This window comes from Lissotriton vulgaris, chromosome 2_1, assembly GCF_964263255.1.
Source record: "Lissotriton vulgaris chromosome 2_1, aLisVul1.2, whole genome shotgun sequence".
NCBI lineage: Eukaryota > Metazoa > Chordata > Amphibia > Caudata > Salamandridae > Lissotriton > Lissotriton vulgaris.
This window is the reverse complement of record NC_141687.1, coordinates 1417629872-1417645422: the sequence shown is the minus strand read 5'-3', so window position 1 is coordinate 1417645422 and position 15551 is coordinate 1417629872. Positions and strand designations below refer to the sequence as shown.

The window sequence follows — 15551 nt, the reverse complement described above, 5'->3', positions numbered from 1 at the left end:
ACCGATAAAAGTGTGCCCCTGGCCCAGAATTATCAAGTCTGAATTTTGATTCAGACACCAGGGAGCCTATTCACGATCTGCATTTTGTAGACTCTTTAGTTGGACTACAGTAGTACTGCTCCCTACAAAATGATATTCACAAACCTTTATGTTCAGAACTCTCTATTCTGCATGTAGATCTCTCCACACATACGCCGATCTTTAAAAGTATATATAGATAGAAAATACATGCTATTTTGTTATAAAATAGTTGAATAACCTTACATTAGTTATTATTTTAAGTCAATTCTTTACTACAAAATAAAAAAATATAAACATTTACCTTCAGGACGTATTTTTTAAAATAAATCTTTAAAAAAATACTTGCAAATGTAATCTATGTGACTTAATCAGATATTTCATTCAAATGTATGTTAATAGTTTTGCAGAATTTTATATTGTGTTCAATATATAAAATAAATATATAAAATTAATTTACATTAATGTTCGACATTATAACTTGTTAACTATTTTCTAAAGGTTACTAAACTTTTTAAAATGTCACTATACTTTACTGCTGGAAGATCTCTGCCCTGATACTAATAGTAACTTTACACTCATGAAGTTGGCTCCAGCCCATGTGTCAGAGAGCGTAGACATACAAGTCTACACTTTGGAGTACATTTTCACTGAGAAATGGTAAATAGGTGAAAGTAAAAAAATTAATACAAAGTCTTAGAGATAATTTACACATTAGATTTACCCAATGTATAAATTTACCTCCAGAGTCTGTGTCTAACGGGAAACATCACTTACAACGCATTTATTACAACGCACTACCATTACAACGCAACCATTACAACGCAAACCATTACAACGCATTGCGCTGGGGGGCGCTCTAGGATAGGGAATATATTTAATTTACTATCCAACACCTTCCCTACTATCCACGGGGACTGGAGTTGGAATAGTAAATTAAATAAATCACTATCCAGCGCTTAAAAGCACTATGCGTTGTAGTGGTATGCGATGTAAAACCCGCGTTGTAACAGCAGGCGTTGTAATAGCCTGCGTTGTAACGACACCAATCCGTGTCTAACGCTTCAGGACATGAACTGTGTCCACCAGAATTCCAAGTCTCAGCTCCCTCCCGCCCTATCTTTCCCCAGACCAGTGCAGGGAGAGCAGACAATGCTGTACCCAGACAGGCACAAGCGTGCCCTGGTCAACCTACACTCCCAGTGACACTTCCTGCCTGCTCAGAACAGGCAGAATATGACAGCATTTCATTGTTTTCCCAAATGGTGAAAAATGGTCCGTTAACTCTAGGTCCAAGCAGTTATTGTCCATTTCGGGGCAAAACTCATAATGAGCAGACATTGCTGTGGAGGTACCTGCATGTATTTTTGATCTCACTCGCCACTCCCCTCCAAGCATCGTAACTTTTAATGGCAGCCTGAGTGTCTTAATACAATTTAGTGGCAATACGTTTTAGAGAAAAATAGGGACCAGCTAAAATGCTTTCGATTCACAGAATATACTGAAAATACTCTGATATACATGCGATAAACCTTCAATCCTCACTCAAAGTCAATATAAATGTAACTTACATCACTCTGTATTTCATAAACTTTGCGGGCTTGAACAAACCCAGTCTGATCTGGCAGACATGTCCAGTTGTGCAGAATGCGCCTGTAGTCAACGTCACTGACTATGGCCTGGCATTTCTTAGCCAATAGGATGTCCAGCATATCAACAGGCATATTGAAATTGGTCCTAGTTTTCTCAAAGTCTTTCTTGTACTCCCGATCGCTCTGGATCTTTGCCACATGCATGGCCCACACTGACTTGGGATCATCCTGGAGGCTTCGGAATCCCACGTGATGGCCTAGTTGCTTGCGGTAGGCTGTTTTGTACTTGTACTATAAGTGAGAAAACATATGACAGCAGAAATTAGTATGTTAATACTAGAACTAGCTTTACTATAATCAGTCTTCTAAAACTAATAAAAATCAAAACACTGCTACAACAAACAAAGCATGGCTGTGTTTCCTTCCTGATGGCCACATTTAGAGCAAGATGTAGCATTTGCTTTACAAACACTTGGTAGATGTTGGTTAATTTTATGGAGTGGGACATGCAAGATCACTAAAATAAATGGTGTCTGTTCTGTTGAAAATATAACATAATAATTGTGTGCATCTACTGTTCACAAAGTAGCAGATAATACCATACTTTGAAGGCAGTAGTGTTTGCAAGATAACATTATCATAAGGATGTTGTGTCTAATCAGAATACTACCTACCAAAACGGTGTTTATTCGACATGCATTAAAAATGCCACCACGCATTGAATCTGCCCTGGTCTGGTGGAAATGCTAAATGTCAGGACATAAATACACACCATTGTCCGGCCATTGTATGTCAGAATACTGCAGACTGAAATATCGTCTGACATACACAGAGACCTAAATACCATTTAAAAAATAGAGTTCCATTGAGTAAACGTTTTGTATTGTTATCAAAGGGGCGATATTTTTATAAAATCTATTTAGGACATGATACTTATGTCAGACGATATTCTGACCACAATATTACAGCACCATACTGCTTTAACAATATAATTTGCTTGCAGCTGTAAACAATGATCAACCCATATTTGTGTGGGTGAAGAACTTCTCATTCTCGCATCTCTCTGCATGTCTCTTATTATTCTGTATGTTATTACCTTATGATAAAAGTTATCAGATTTTCAGACTTAAGCTTATGTTAACCTCGCCTATACTTCTTCTCATAGGCCTTACTTTCATACTATAATATTTCAATCAACAATGGTTCTCTTGCCACGTCCACTTGTGGTGTTGAAATGAAGAATCTGCAGTACTATTCTGGAAAAGTACCTCCTCTCCCTTTTCTGCTCTTTATTCAATCCTGATTCTGCTTCTCCCAAACACACTTGATTTCTTGTCTCTGTCCATTTCATGTTCTCCCATAGGTTTGATTTTGAGCCTTCTTGCTGGTGCTGTTGTAGTTTCTCCTTTGCTTGATGGAGCTGCTCTTCCATTCTCCAACCATTACTGGGTTTCTGCCCTAGTATGTATTCATTCTGGAATAACAACTCTACATCGCCATCCTTCTCCACCTGAATGTATCTTATACTCCTTCATGCATTGGTCAGTTCCTTCACTAAATCTACTTTAATCCAATAAATTATCTCCATGATTAATGCATTTTGAGGTTTGTGTATGGTCTATGGGAATATTAGCAGTATGGCTATAATCTAGTCTAGACTGGAATAGTGCATTTACTACTGTCACATGATGTTTAGAGTCAGTGAAGGGAAGAAGAGCTTTTAACATTTAAAGTTGCCAAAACAAGATTATTCTAACCCTGGTTATTCAAAGATAAATCAGCATCAACATAAATACCAAGGTTGCAGACTAAGCTCACTGGTAATGAGAAACTGCCCATCATGTGCAGCTAAAAATGTCCTAACGGATAACTATTTTGCAATTTAGTTCAATGTTCAACCTAAAATGTCTATTGGTGCTATCAGAAAGCTGAATATCGTACCAGAGGGAAATAATAGAGAGGATGTGTGGAATCCGCCAGGCATTGTGTTTTTACAGTATTTTAACACAGCAGGTTAAGCCAAAGTTTCCTGGGAATGGAATCCCATGGCATAGCACCAGCACTTAGAGAGATCGGCTGGCCCAAAGTTTTAACCTGAATTGAGGTACCTGAAAAATAAGTTGTGATATCTACCTCAAGTATCTACATGGGATGAACCTTTGGCAGTTCTTATTAGCAGCTAGAAAACACAGCGGATAGTGCATGCCTACTTAAAAACAATTCTCTTGTCAAGTGACAATCAATACAGTGGTTTGGGACCCTCTGCAATATGATTGAATTTTCAGTGACCCGAAAAACTGCAGGTGCAGCATTCTGGGCAGTCTGAAGTTGCCTGATATTCTTTTGACTTTTGGGAGGTTTTAAGATAGAATGAATTGCCAAACTTCACATGGGAATGCATGAAAGCATTTACTGTGGTCACTCCAACAGAAAGGGAAATATTCTACACAGAGACTTAAGGTAGAAGGAATAGCATTTTGGTCACCAATGCTTCTTGAGAATAAAGATTGTGCTTGAAATCAAGCAGAATACCCAGGAATGGGTAGGACATATTTACTGGAAGAAAGACCTGCCTTAGCCATCCAACCTCTGTGTCACTTGGAGGACTTCTATATTGATGATATGAATCTTAAAAATGCTCTTTCTCATTCAGACTTGGACTAACTGGGTAGACTTTGGATAAGAAATGTGATTGTGTCTAATCTGACAGACACATGACCCCACAAACTGCATTCCCTCCAAATGCCAAGGAAAATAGGTGGCAGATTAAAAACTGATAATTAATGGCAGATCTAACAATATAAGGATTCTGCAATAGATTGCAAATCACCAACAACTGAAGTAACTATTGTATAGGGCACTAGTCCCGGGTGGAAGCCCTGTTTTCAATGATCCAACAGGTCAACAGTTTCACCAAAGTTTTAAAGTTGACAATTGGCTTCCCTCTTCACTAGTTAGTTAAACATGAAATGGCAGTAGATAGATTGGCCTGAAATTAGAAGGATTCCATCGAGCCAAACTAATCCTAGAACAGGCTTGGAAGGCCACGAGGAATGCGTGATTTCAATTAACCACTTGGCTGCTGCTGTTGGCCAACGGCCGTCGCGAGCACTACCTCGGTAGTGCTGCTCACGTCCGTTGGCTGATGCGGCCCCGCCCGTTTTATAGAACGTTCCGCACTGGCGGGGACGTTTAGCACAGTCAACGGGTTAATCCAATTGTTCATATTGCATAGGGCCTACCTCACACTGGGGAAAATCAGTGAGTATTTTGGGGTATCATCCACCTGCCCGAGGTGTAATCTGGAGGGAGCGGGGTTCCTTACCATGTTTTGGGACTGCCCACACTTGGGAGAATACTGGAGAGGGGTGACAGCTGAGCTGACTACAGACACGGAGAGGGAGATAGCAGGGACGCCTGGTTGTTACCTGTTACATTGGTTCCCGCATACTGCCAAGATGGAAGTTACTAGTAAATTCATTAACCTGGGATTAGTATTGGCAAAGAGGGAGCTTACTACTCACTGGAAGTAAAAAAAGACCCCCAACCTACAGAGATGGAACAGGGAGCTAGTGAAATGGGCAGAGAGTGAGGGGACCTGCAGACTGAGAAAGGCTACGCGCACTGGCAATGAAAAGTCGATTGAAATGGCACAGGCGTGGGTGGCACTGGTGGACCTGGAGAAGCACCCGCTTGAGGGTGCAGGAGACAGACTGGGTGAGGGGAGCGCAGTAACGGGCAACTGAACCCTGAGATCCCTGGCAGACTCGAGCATAGAAGGGGGCCTGAGAAGGACTAGATGAAGGCCTCCTTTCACTACTTTCCTAATACGGTTCCCCTGGGGTTCAGGAGGTAGGGGGCATGGGTCACGGTGGATGAGATGGGAGACTATGGGAGACTATGACCAGACATTTTACTGACAGAGCAACATGCCTGAGGGGGTGGGGTGGGTGGGGGAGTTCTTAAGTTTAGCAAGTTGGGGGTGAGGGATGGGGGGAAAGCGGGGGTGGTATTCACCTGAGGGCTCCTTCTAAGATGCCAATTATGAAGAGATGCTTGGAAACATCTATATGGGTTTAAGCATGGGGAGGGATGGTGGAATAGAGGGGGGTAGCACATATTACCTGCCCGATGAGAAGACTGATATTGGGAGAAGTGAGACCCTATGATAATAAGCAGGGGACAACTCCACTGACCTTTACATGCACTGTTTGATCATATGATGTGCCCACTGGGCGTTTTTTTCTATCCTGATGCCACCTTGAAAATCCAATAATAATCTGTTTGCAAAAAAACTTAACAGCTTCAAGAATAGACAATGGCACAATCTCCATAAGAGCGTGGACTGAGGAGAGCTCTCTATTTTTCCAATGGTTTTAGTCTTAGAGCATATTTGTTGATTAAGTGCTCTTCTAATTTTTAAATCTTTTCCTAGAAATAATTGCCAGACACTATGTCAGCTCCAAATAAGTAACAAGCTTTCATTTACAGCCTCAAGATTTGCTAGGGAGCCTAATATTTTGAATAATGTTTTAGAAGAATATAGAACTGAACTGATTTACCCACGTAAGATGATTTCTTAGCCAAATGAATATTCTGAGTGTATTTCCACATTTGCTGGATGTAAGCACATGTATCCTGTGGCCGATATTTGCATCACCATGCCTTTTACAGCTGCGTAAAAAACTGAATTTTATGTTGCAGGTGCTGTTCTGTAAACCATTTATAACTGTCATATTTGGGCTTGATAGTATGTGTAGTGGAGGATGCTTAGCTAAAGCAGACTTACAAACATCATTATAATTAGCAAGACTAGAATCTAGGCAACCAACCCTGTAATGCTGCTAGTCAGCGGCGTGACTAGGGGAGTGCAGGGGGTGCGGACCGCACCGGGTGACACCATCACATGGGGTGACACCAATCTGGTAACCAACTCATTCCTACTGCGGCAGCCCTCTGAGCAGGCCTGAAATAACTATACATATATCAGATCAAAACAAAAGTGCTGTACGCTTACGTGCGCCGGGCAGGGTCACCCCTCTCGGACCGTCTGAACGTCAAGTCTATTGACGTCTGGACGTCACGTCTATTGAAGTCCAGTGTCGCAGCAGCAAGGGGGCGAACTGTCTCTTCAGCACAATGAGGCCCTGTTCCCGCGCTCAGAGTCTTGTGGCCCAGCTGTGCGAGAGTCTTTGCAGATGTCCTCAGGTGGGTGCGGAATTATAGGGAAGGTGGGAGGGAACTGTAGTGATTTGTTAAACATTCCCACACGGAAGACGACATGGAGGCGAGTGGTTTAGTCATTTGTAGGGAGCACTTAACCAGAGCTCTTTATACATATTTGATTCTATTGGCTTCTTAAACTGGTGTTCTGTACTCCTGCTCAGATCCTGGCCAATGATCACTTGCACTCATGCATTATAGATGCATTTTAACAGCAATGATAACGCACGCGAGCAGCATATCGTAGCTGTAAGTATTTTTGATTGTTGCCTTACATCACATTCCTTGTACGGCAATAAGGTACTAATAGTGCAGTCCCCTCATAATCATTCTATGTGTAGTAATCTTATGCATATTAGAAACTGCAGTTTTACCTTGAAGTGGGATTTTATTTGCTCTCGAAGACGTTCAAAACCCACCCAGTCTGCTTTTCAAAAGTGCACATAGCACGGAGGGTCTCCCTTTTAGGAGCAGGGAATGGCATCGTTGATTTTGCCCTTTGCCTAAAGGTATTTACAGGTTTGGTGGCCTAGTATTTGACACTTTTGGGGGTAAGGAAGATGGATGTTGGTAGGGTGCAGATGGGGCTGTTGGTCTTGTCAAGTCCTTACTTTTGGGTAAGTATCAGCGTGTGTCCTCCTGGGAAGAGAGACTGAACAGTGATTGGACTCTCGGGCAGTATTCAGACTGTCCTAAATTCAGGGCAATATTATTGGAGCTCAAATGGACCACAAGAGCAGGTACACAGCACCCCAAAGCCTTCATGACTCTACTCTGGATTACTTAGGAAGCAAGAGGAAGATCGGCTTCTAAAATGTGTTCTGTTCAACCTTAATTACATACTGACTTCTTCCCTCTTGCAGAACTAGTCTTCCTGTTTCCTTTTAGTGTTTGAGAGAATCCTGGTTTCCAAGTGATTTGGTCTCGATCAATGGACCGTGGCGTTTGAATGACTAACCAAGATAAAGGGCTGGACAGGCCGTTCTACCACGCTTACATTTGTCTGTTGGGTTGCAGGATAGGCAGTCACGACCCAACCATGAAAAAACCTATTGACTTCTTCTAACCGGAAAAGGGGGGGAGATGCTGCGGCTCCAACAGTGAAAGGCTGACTTGATTTTTTTTCTCTCCAATGGTTTGGTTTTTAGTCTGGTGCTGCCAGGATGAGCTCATATAGTGTCTCACTGTATACATGGTTCTGTTTTTGTTAAGCCAGTTGCTAGTCAAGTTTGGCAGATTGTCCTGTCTATGCCAACAATGTAATTCTAGCTCAAGGGCTTTGTTTCACAAACTCCTATTACTGCACAGGCACCCTACGTCCTTGTACAGCGTCCCTCCTCACAAGATCATGACAGGATGCCTCACTCCAACTGATCCTACAGCAGCTATCTCATACTGTCACTTTCCAATCCTATTCAAAATGGGTCCTCTAGAGTTTGATAAATACAAAGTAGATTACACCTTTCTGGTCCAAAAAGGAGGTTGTTACTTAACTATTAGCATTTATTATTGCACACTGCTTTTAAGGCTTTCATGGTATAGTAAGCGTTTTTATTATTGTTGTAGGGTCCTATCTTCATATAATGAACAGGTCATAGATGTGTTAAAAGCGGACAATCTAAACATGAGCTAGGCAAAGTGATAAAGTGCCTCATCCCAGCAAGTTAGGGCTCCTTCACAGAGGATAGGGGTTGAAAGTCTGAGGTCTCTAGGAGCTAAGGATGTCCTAATCTGTTGAAAATATACCTTTGCTCATTCCCAGTCTTTGTGCAAGGAGGAATATGTTACGGTGAGCATTTTTTTTGCTTGAAGGGCACCATGCAAGCTGGCAATTTCCTTTCAAAATGTGCAAAGCAAAAGAGTGCACCTTTTGGCTGTTTGGTAGATGTGATTTTCACATGAGGCAATTAAGGTGCGCCACTGGAAAAACGGATGGGTGTAGCTTCCGTCTCACAATTTGCTTACTCACATTTACATCAAAGGTCATGGATATCCCTCTAACAGAGTATGCACACCGCTATGATGATTAAGGCATATTATTATTGCATACCAGAACAGATCGGATATCTGGATTTTGCCAGTTAGAGAGTTCATTGTTTAGGAGTGGAAAATGCGTCTGCGGCTGGTATTTTTCTCCACAGAGTCCTTCATCTACAGCCCACAGGGTGGAGAAAGATGGGTCTAAGGCCATACATTGTAAAGGACTTGGACCAGTTGCCAATTACTATCTCACTAATGGATGCATGTGGGTGGCGTTGGGTTCTCGAACAAGTCATTCTCAAAAAGTGTCTGTCTTCTAGTCAATAAGGGAGATGGCCTAAGCTTTTAAGCACACTCAGGCACTGATGTATTCTTAAAAATTCAGTCCACTGTTCTGTAGAGGAGCCGTAATAATTATGTAAACACAAAAAAAGACCTGTCCCCAAGAAAAATTGTGTTAAGTGATTGAGTTGAGAAAGGGGAAGCTAACAATGAGGCAAAAGAATGATATTGAATATATCGCACAAGTGTTTTTCTTGAGGTCTCACTTTTTTTATTTTAGCTCTTCAACAAATTATAAAGAATTAATGTACACTTGGATATTTCCACACAAATTTTCTTGGGTAATCCTATGGCAATGGCACAGTTAAGAAACGCAAGTCAGACCTATAGACGCCATACTCCATAGGAACTGGGATTAATGTATTGAATCACTCTCCTTTTGGACTTGGCCTTGTAAAATCAAGTTAAAAGGCCATTGAGAAGAGTTGTTGTAGACTTATAGTAGTAGTTCCTGCTCTGTATTTCATCTTGCACTACTAACTACGTTATGTGATCTTAAAATAGGAAAAGATGAACTATGCTGGGTTGGTAAATTCTGTCATAAATACCTATAAAGCAGAGTGAAATTTGAAAGCATAAAAATGTCAATATTAGTGTCAATGGAAGGAGCATTGCAAATGGTTTATCATGGACCTAAATTTACAAACTTTACTAAGGATTCTGTATGGTCCCGTTATTTGCCAACTGTGTCCAATAGCGGACTTGGAGCGGAGGAGGTCCATGCCGTAAGTCGTGAGGGGGTGACACCATGAGTTACCCGCACCGGGTGACACCAACCCTAGTGACGCCACTGTTTCTAGTCATTACCCAGTGATGGCGAGTAAATCGTCTTACAACATGCTACTGTCCACATCTTTCAGTTGGACCTTCCCACTTCTTTTGTAAGTTGTCACAGGAATTTCATGTAAGCTGAGATCAGCTGGAAATGATGATGGTATCAACACAAAAATAATTCACTATTCTTAGCAGTGGTTTATTTGTTTTTGTGACAGGCTGGCTTTGTATGATTTTATTTGGATTCCATGTATAACAGAGGAGGCTCAAGCAATCTCTAGTTTACCTTCCTCCCTCTATACAATAATTAGATTTCGATTTCTGTCTCATTGCTTCCTTTTGCACATTCACATGTCACAATCCTTCGATTTGAAGGGCAGTTGAGGGACAATCCTAATGTTTGCAATTTGCAGCAATTCTTTTGAGGATCACCAAACTGTACATTTAAGATACAGACAAAATATAGCAAAATCGGGGAAGAAAGAATAAAATCTGGTCAAGAAGTTTGACATACGGGGGCCTATGCACAAGGGGATTGCGCCACCGGAAGTTTCGGTGGCGCAATGCCCTGCACCATATATTCAAAGCAGAAATGTTGCCAATTTGCATGTCTTAATGCCGCTTTGTAAATATGGTACCTTTTCACACAGGTATCTGTGTCAAAGGGGCGTGCAATGGGTGTTGCTGTGCGGTCTTCGCCACAACCTTTGCTTTTTGACACTGCCCCACATTTACTAGGATCTGTAAATGTGAGGCAGTGCCAAAGACATGCAAAAGCATGCTGCACACATAGGAAGAGCAAAACACCACTTAGGATTGTTTATGTGAAGGAAAGTGTCCCTTCCTGCACATAAACAATCATCCCTGCAACATGTGTACCCTTGCACTATGGCGAAGGGTACCTGCATTTGCGCTAGTCAGCTATTTTTAGTGCCAAAGCAAGGGAAAACACAGGGGTGCACCCTATACTTGTAAATATGGCGCATCCCTGCATTTTTTAAATTACGCAGCAGGGTGCTGCAAAATGTGCCACAGCGCTCCACCATTTTCTTGTACATATGCCCATTGTATTTTGTATAATTATTCTCCAGAGAGCAAGTGCTAAGAAAGTCCATGGCCCACTCATTCAAATACAAATATTACTTACATCACTAGCAATGTCCCTGGAAGCTCTGGCAGCTGTTATAGAAATGGCATCAGGTCGAAGGTCATAGCCTTTCTTTATCGCTTCTTGCCATCCAAGCTTGTACTGTGACTAAAAGAAGAAACAGAACAGAAATAGCATGTTAGATAATCATTATGTTTTTTACACGACACCCTCTATGGTAGTAGTGTGCTGTAATTTCACTGTACATACATATTTAATATTTCCCAACTTATAGCTACTCAATTTATCAAATTCTGAAGGGTGACGGGCAGCATAGGACCTGCTAGATTTGGACTTTTGAATGAAGTCACACATACCAATTTAAGTAGTGGAAACACGATATTCTTAGCCTAATTCACAAAGCTTTACTGAAAAGTCAGTAATATACTCACTGTAGATGTACATCTTTCATTTAAGCAAGTGTCCAACTTCTAAGGGATTCACAAAGATCTTCTTAACAATGCTCGAAAATGTAAGTTATAGATTCTTATGTGTGCTTCTGTTTTTCTATGTGGATTCTAGCTGTTGGAGACTGGTGTTTAGGAACACTTAGCATAGCACCTAAAAACAGAAAGTACCTTCCCTGAACACATCTACATTGAGAGCTAGATCGTCAAATAGCTAACAGTATTGTAGGAAGCTGATTTGCATAATTCCTCAGCAAAGGAAGGGGGTGCACAGAGCTGATTGCTACTGCGCCTTTAAGAGAGTTTAGATAAGAAGTGGCAGGAGGTGGGAACGTGCCATCATTTCATTGATATAACTTCCATGTGTTCCATCACTGCACGAGCTGCACACCTCCCCAGTGCACAATAGGCATGTTCACATGCTGTTCATGCAATATTTTTCTGGCGTGAGTCGTGGTAACCAACCCCAATAACTTTTGAGGAAGAGCGAGAAGGTTTGCTATGTGCGATGAGTGAAACGACCTGCAAAGTCACATGATGAGTGGAAATCTCATAAGGGCAATTGCCACCAATGTACATATTTAACACTGTGCAACTTGTGCCTATGTGAGGTTTGAAGTGGGCTTTAGTCACACAGATACATCACCTTGGCACTGCTCTTCCCTGATGTAGCTCAGAGCGAAACCTTGGACAGAGTGGTTTGTGGGTCTACCTTCACCGATGCAATGCAAAGCAACTGCATAGGGAAGTGTTCAGGTGTTTTCATTATTTGGATTTCTCCCTATTCCTTATGTGGTATGTTATTGAATGTGCTTTATATACTCATTGCCCTTTTTTATAATAAAATGCATGCTAAAACCTTATCCCAAGGGTTCGGCTTAGTTTATTGTAGCTTGCCAGAGTTGTAAAATCACACATTACTGAAGGTCTCAGAGTCTGAACTTTGGGACCCAAGTAGTTTTTTTTTCAGGTTTGATTGTTTCTTAATAGTAGGCACACCTGAGGGTTGCAGACAATGTACAGACATGTGTAATGGCAAAGTACATTTTTTTATTCATTATTTCCCTGTGGTGCAACTCCTTCCTCAACACTACACAGAAAAACAGAGGTGGTTCCCGCCAAGGCACTCGTGGTTGTGAATGTCTATAAGCATATATGATATTGGATGTTCGCTGAATTCTGGTCTTAGGCAACCATGAAAAAAAAAATCCACCCATAGTTGCCATCCTCAATATACTGGGCATAGTGTTGGGAAGCTTGTCAGTTCAGACATTTTGAGAGGCCTCTCAAAGGTCGCTCTTTCCCTCTAGAAAAGACGACCCCAGCTTGTTGATTATTCTCAACACAATTTATCGATTTGTGCCTTGAGCCCTTCTCTACCATAGGCCACATTAAGAGCCACAAACACAAGCTCACCTCCAAATGGCATCCAAAGTTCTTACCTGACTGTACGTGACCTTGTTCTGCTTGGCCAGCAAAATTTCTGGGGTATCTGGCATCACATGAATTGAGGTCTTATCCTTCTCCCACGCACTGGTGTATGAATGCTGTCAAAAAAAGACAATCAAATTAGACATTGATGTAATCAAAGTATTAAAACCCATACCTCAAACACACACATATATAAACATATATATGTGTGTGTGTAAAAATAAACAAGATTTAGAACTTATGAATACATTTGAGGATTCATAATACATTTGGGAGTCGTCATTTCTTTCTTACTAAATTGAAATATGAGTGGTTTCTATAGACTGGTGCATATAGAAGGAGGTAAGTAGTAACTACTCATCATATTATCCCACTAAATCACTCAGCAGAGGCCTCCTTGAGGGAAAAAAGTGTAACAACATGAGCAGAGCCACACATGTTCTAACTATGCAAGCGCTACCACGCTTGCCTGGACCACTCATATGCCTTAACCATATGAGTGGTTAAGGCAGTGCGCCGTCTAGCTTCTGGCTGCAGCTTGGAAAAAGCAGGAAGTCGGCCGGAAGACAAGACGCGGTGAGGTAAGTGGGCAGTTTAATGGGTTGGGGTTAGGGTAGGATTGTCATTTTCAGGGATGGGTCGGGGTCGTTTTCAGGACTGTGGAGGTCAAGGTCGTTTTCAGGGTTGGGGGGTCGAGTCGTTTTCAGCTCTGGGGGGTCAGGTCGCTATCAGGGCTGCGGAGGGGGCAGTTTTCAGGGCTGGAGGATGGCCGGGTAGTTTTGTTTATCAGGGGTTAGGGTATAAGGCCTAAGGGCAGTGGAAGGGGTTGAAGTAGTTTTAGGGACAGCGCAGGGGTAGAAGGGGGTCGGGTATTGTATGTTAAGGGACAGGGTTTTAGGGCTCAGGGGAGGGAATGGGTATTCGGGGTAGTTTTAGGACTCAGGGGAGGGCGGGGTAGTTTTTTTAGGGCTAGGGGGTGGCGTCCGGTCGTTATTTAAAACATGGGTTAGGGTTTTATGCCTAAGGGCAGTGGAAGGGGTTGAGGTAGTTTTAGGGGCCGAGCAGGGGTTGAAGTAGTGTATATTAAGGGTTAGGGACAGCATGGGGGTTAGAGGGGGTCAAGTTATTTGGACCTCAGAGTGGGGGGGCAGGTAGGGGGTTTGTAGCTTAATGAGAGGGGAGATGGGTTACAACCTAAGCCATGCATACTCCTTTAGCATTCGTGTATTTACCAGGAAATTCCGTGGTAAATGCATACATGGTGAAGGAATGCTTGGTTAAGAAGCATTCATGGTTCAGGCATGCACGGTTTAGCCAAGCGTGCCTCTAACATACTACCCTCATTGAGATCTTCTATGTACTGAGGCTTGTATTGCACAATTAATATTCAAGAAGATATTGTGGGAATACGTCGTACTATATGGGCCATAACACTATTATCAATATTTTTATTGAGTTACTTTTAAAGACCAAACACCAGTCGTTTACCGCTGCATGTAAGTAAGAAATTCAAATAGTTTAGAAAATCAAATACCGTGACTGCAAAATAAATCAAAAATTTGGCTGCTGAGTTAAAAAAATGTTTTTAGATAATCATTCGCTCCTACCCTGTTCATAGTTTGCGCATTCTGCTTGGCGAGCTCCATGGGAATGGCGTCCATCAAGCTTTTGAAGCGGAAGTTGCTTGGGTGCTGACGGTACTTGGCTTCGCTCAAGATTTCACTTGCTTTTCTCGACTTCTCAACATCTAGTGAACCCAATGGACTCCAGCCAATGCCTTTGTACCATGAATTGTAGTCAACTTTATATTCATTCTGCCAAAAATCAGATGGGGGAAAGAGAACATTATTACAAACTCATCGCATCTCAAAGAAAGCAATCACCGTCTATAGGCAAATGTGACAGTGAAGCTGAAAGAAGAAGCCACACAAAGGCAGCATCATCTTACAGTGCTCTGAATTTGACTCATTTTCTTCGCAAGTTGCATGTCCATCGAGTCTGGCAGAAGGAAGTAGTTATGAATGAGTTTCTTGTAGTTTGTGTTAGAGATGGCGGCCTGGGCTGCCTTCGCAGCGATGACACTGAACATGGTGACGGGTGTGTGGTACTTGGTCTTGGTTTTTTCATAGTCTTTCCTGTACTCTCGATCAGACTGCATCTTTGCAACGTGCATGAAGTGAACCAACTTAGGATCATCTTGCAGACTGCGGAAGCCAACCATCTTGCCTTTGTCCATTTCGTAGCTGTGTTTGTACTTGTACTAAAGCAAAAGGAAACAATTTCAAGGCAACTCATCATTTACAATTCATATCAGCTTGTATTGAATTAAATTACAAGAAGAGTTTGGCATGCAGAAAGCACGAAGTTACATCTATGAGAAGATATTAATTATTCTATATGGCCCCCTAAGAGAAATCTGTCCAAGAAGACCACTGCTTAACAAATCACATTCAAATGTAGTAATGGATGCATCATCTAAGTATAAATTAAGCAGGAGAACTTTATGGGAAAAATTACATAGAAGTATTTGCATTCCTAATACGGGGCTAAAATGGGGAATAAATCTGTGCTTCTGGAACCCAAAAAGAGCCTTTAGGCATGCAGCAGGACTAGACATGGGAATGTTAATTGAGCAAA

The 15551-nt window shown here is 41.8% G+C and overlaps 1 protein-coding gene across 44 annotated transcripts in view; it reads right to left on the bottom strand.

Annotated features, from left to right (window-relative positions):
• The window catches only part of NEB (nebulin), a 402407-nt gene that overhangs the window by 225602 nt on the left and 161254 nt on the right, over nt 1-15551 (bottom strand). For all 44 annotated transcript variants that reach the window (XM_086957193.1, XM_086957196.1, XM_086957192.1 and 41 more), the window contains 5 exons: nt 14863-15174; nt 14522-14728; nt 12926-13030; nt 11077-11184; nt 1590-1901 (listed from right to left, as the gene is read on the bottom strand). In XM_086957193.1, the coding sequence (XP_086813319.1) occupies nt 1590-1901; nt 11077-11184; nt 12926-13030; nt 14522-14728; nt 14863-15174 (1044 nt within the window). The remainder of the gene's footprint in view (nt 1-1589; nt 1902-11076; nt 11185-12925; nt 13031-14521; nt 14729-14862; nt 15175-15551) is intronic.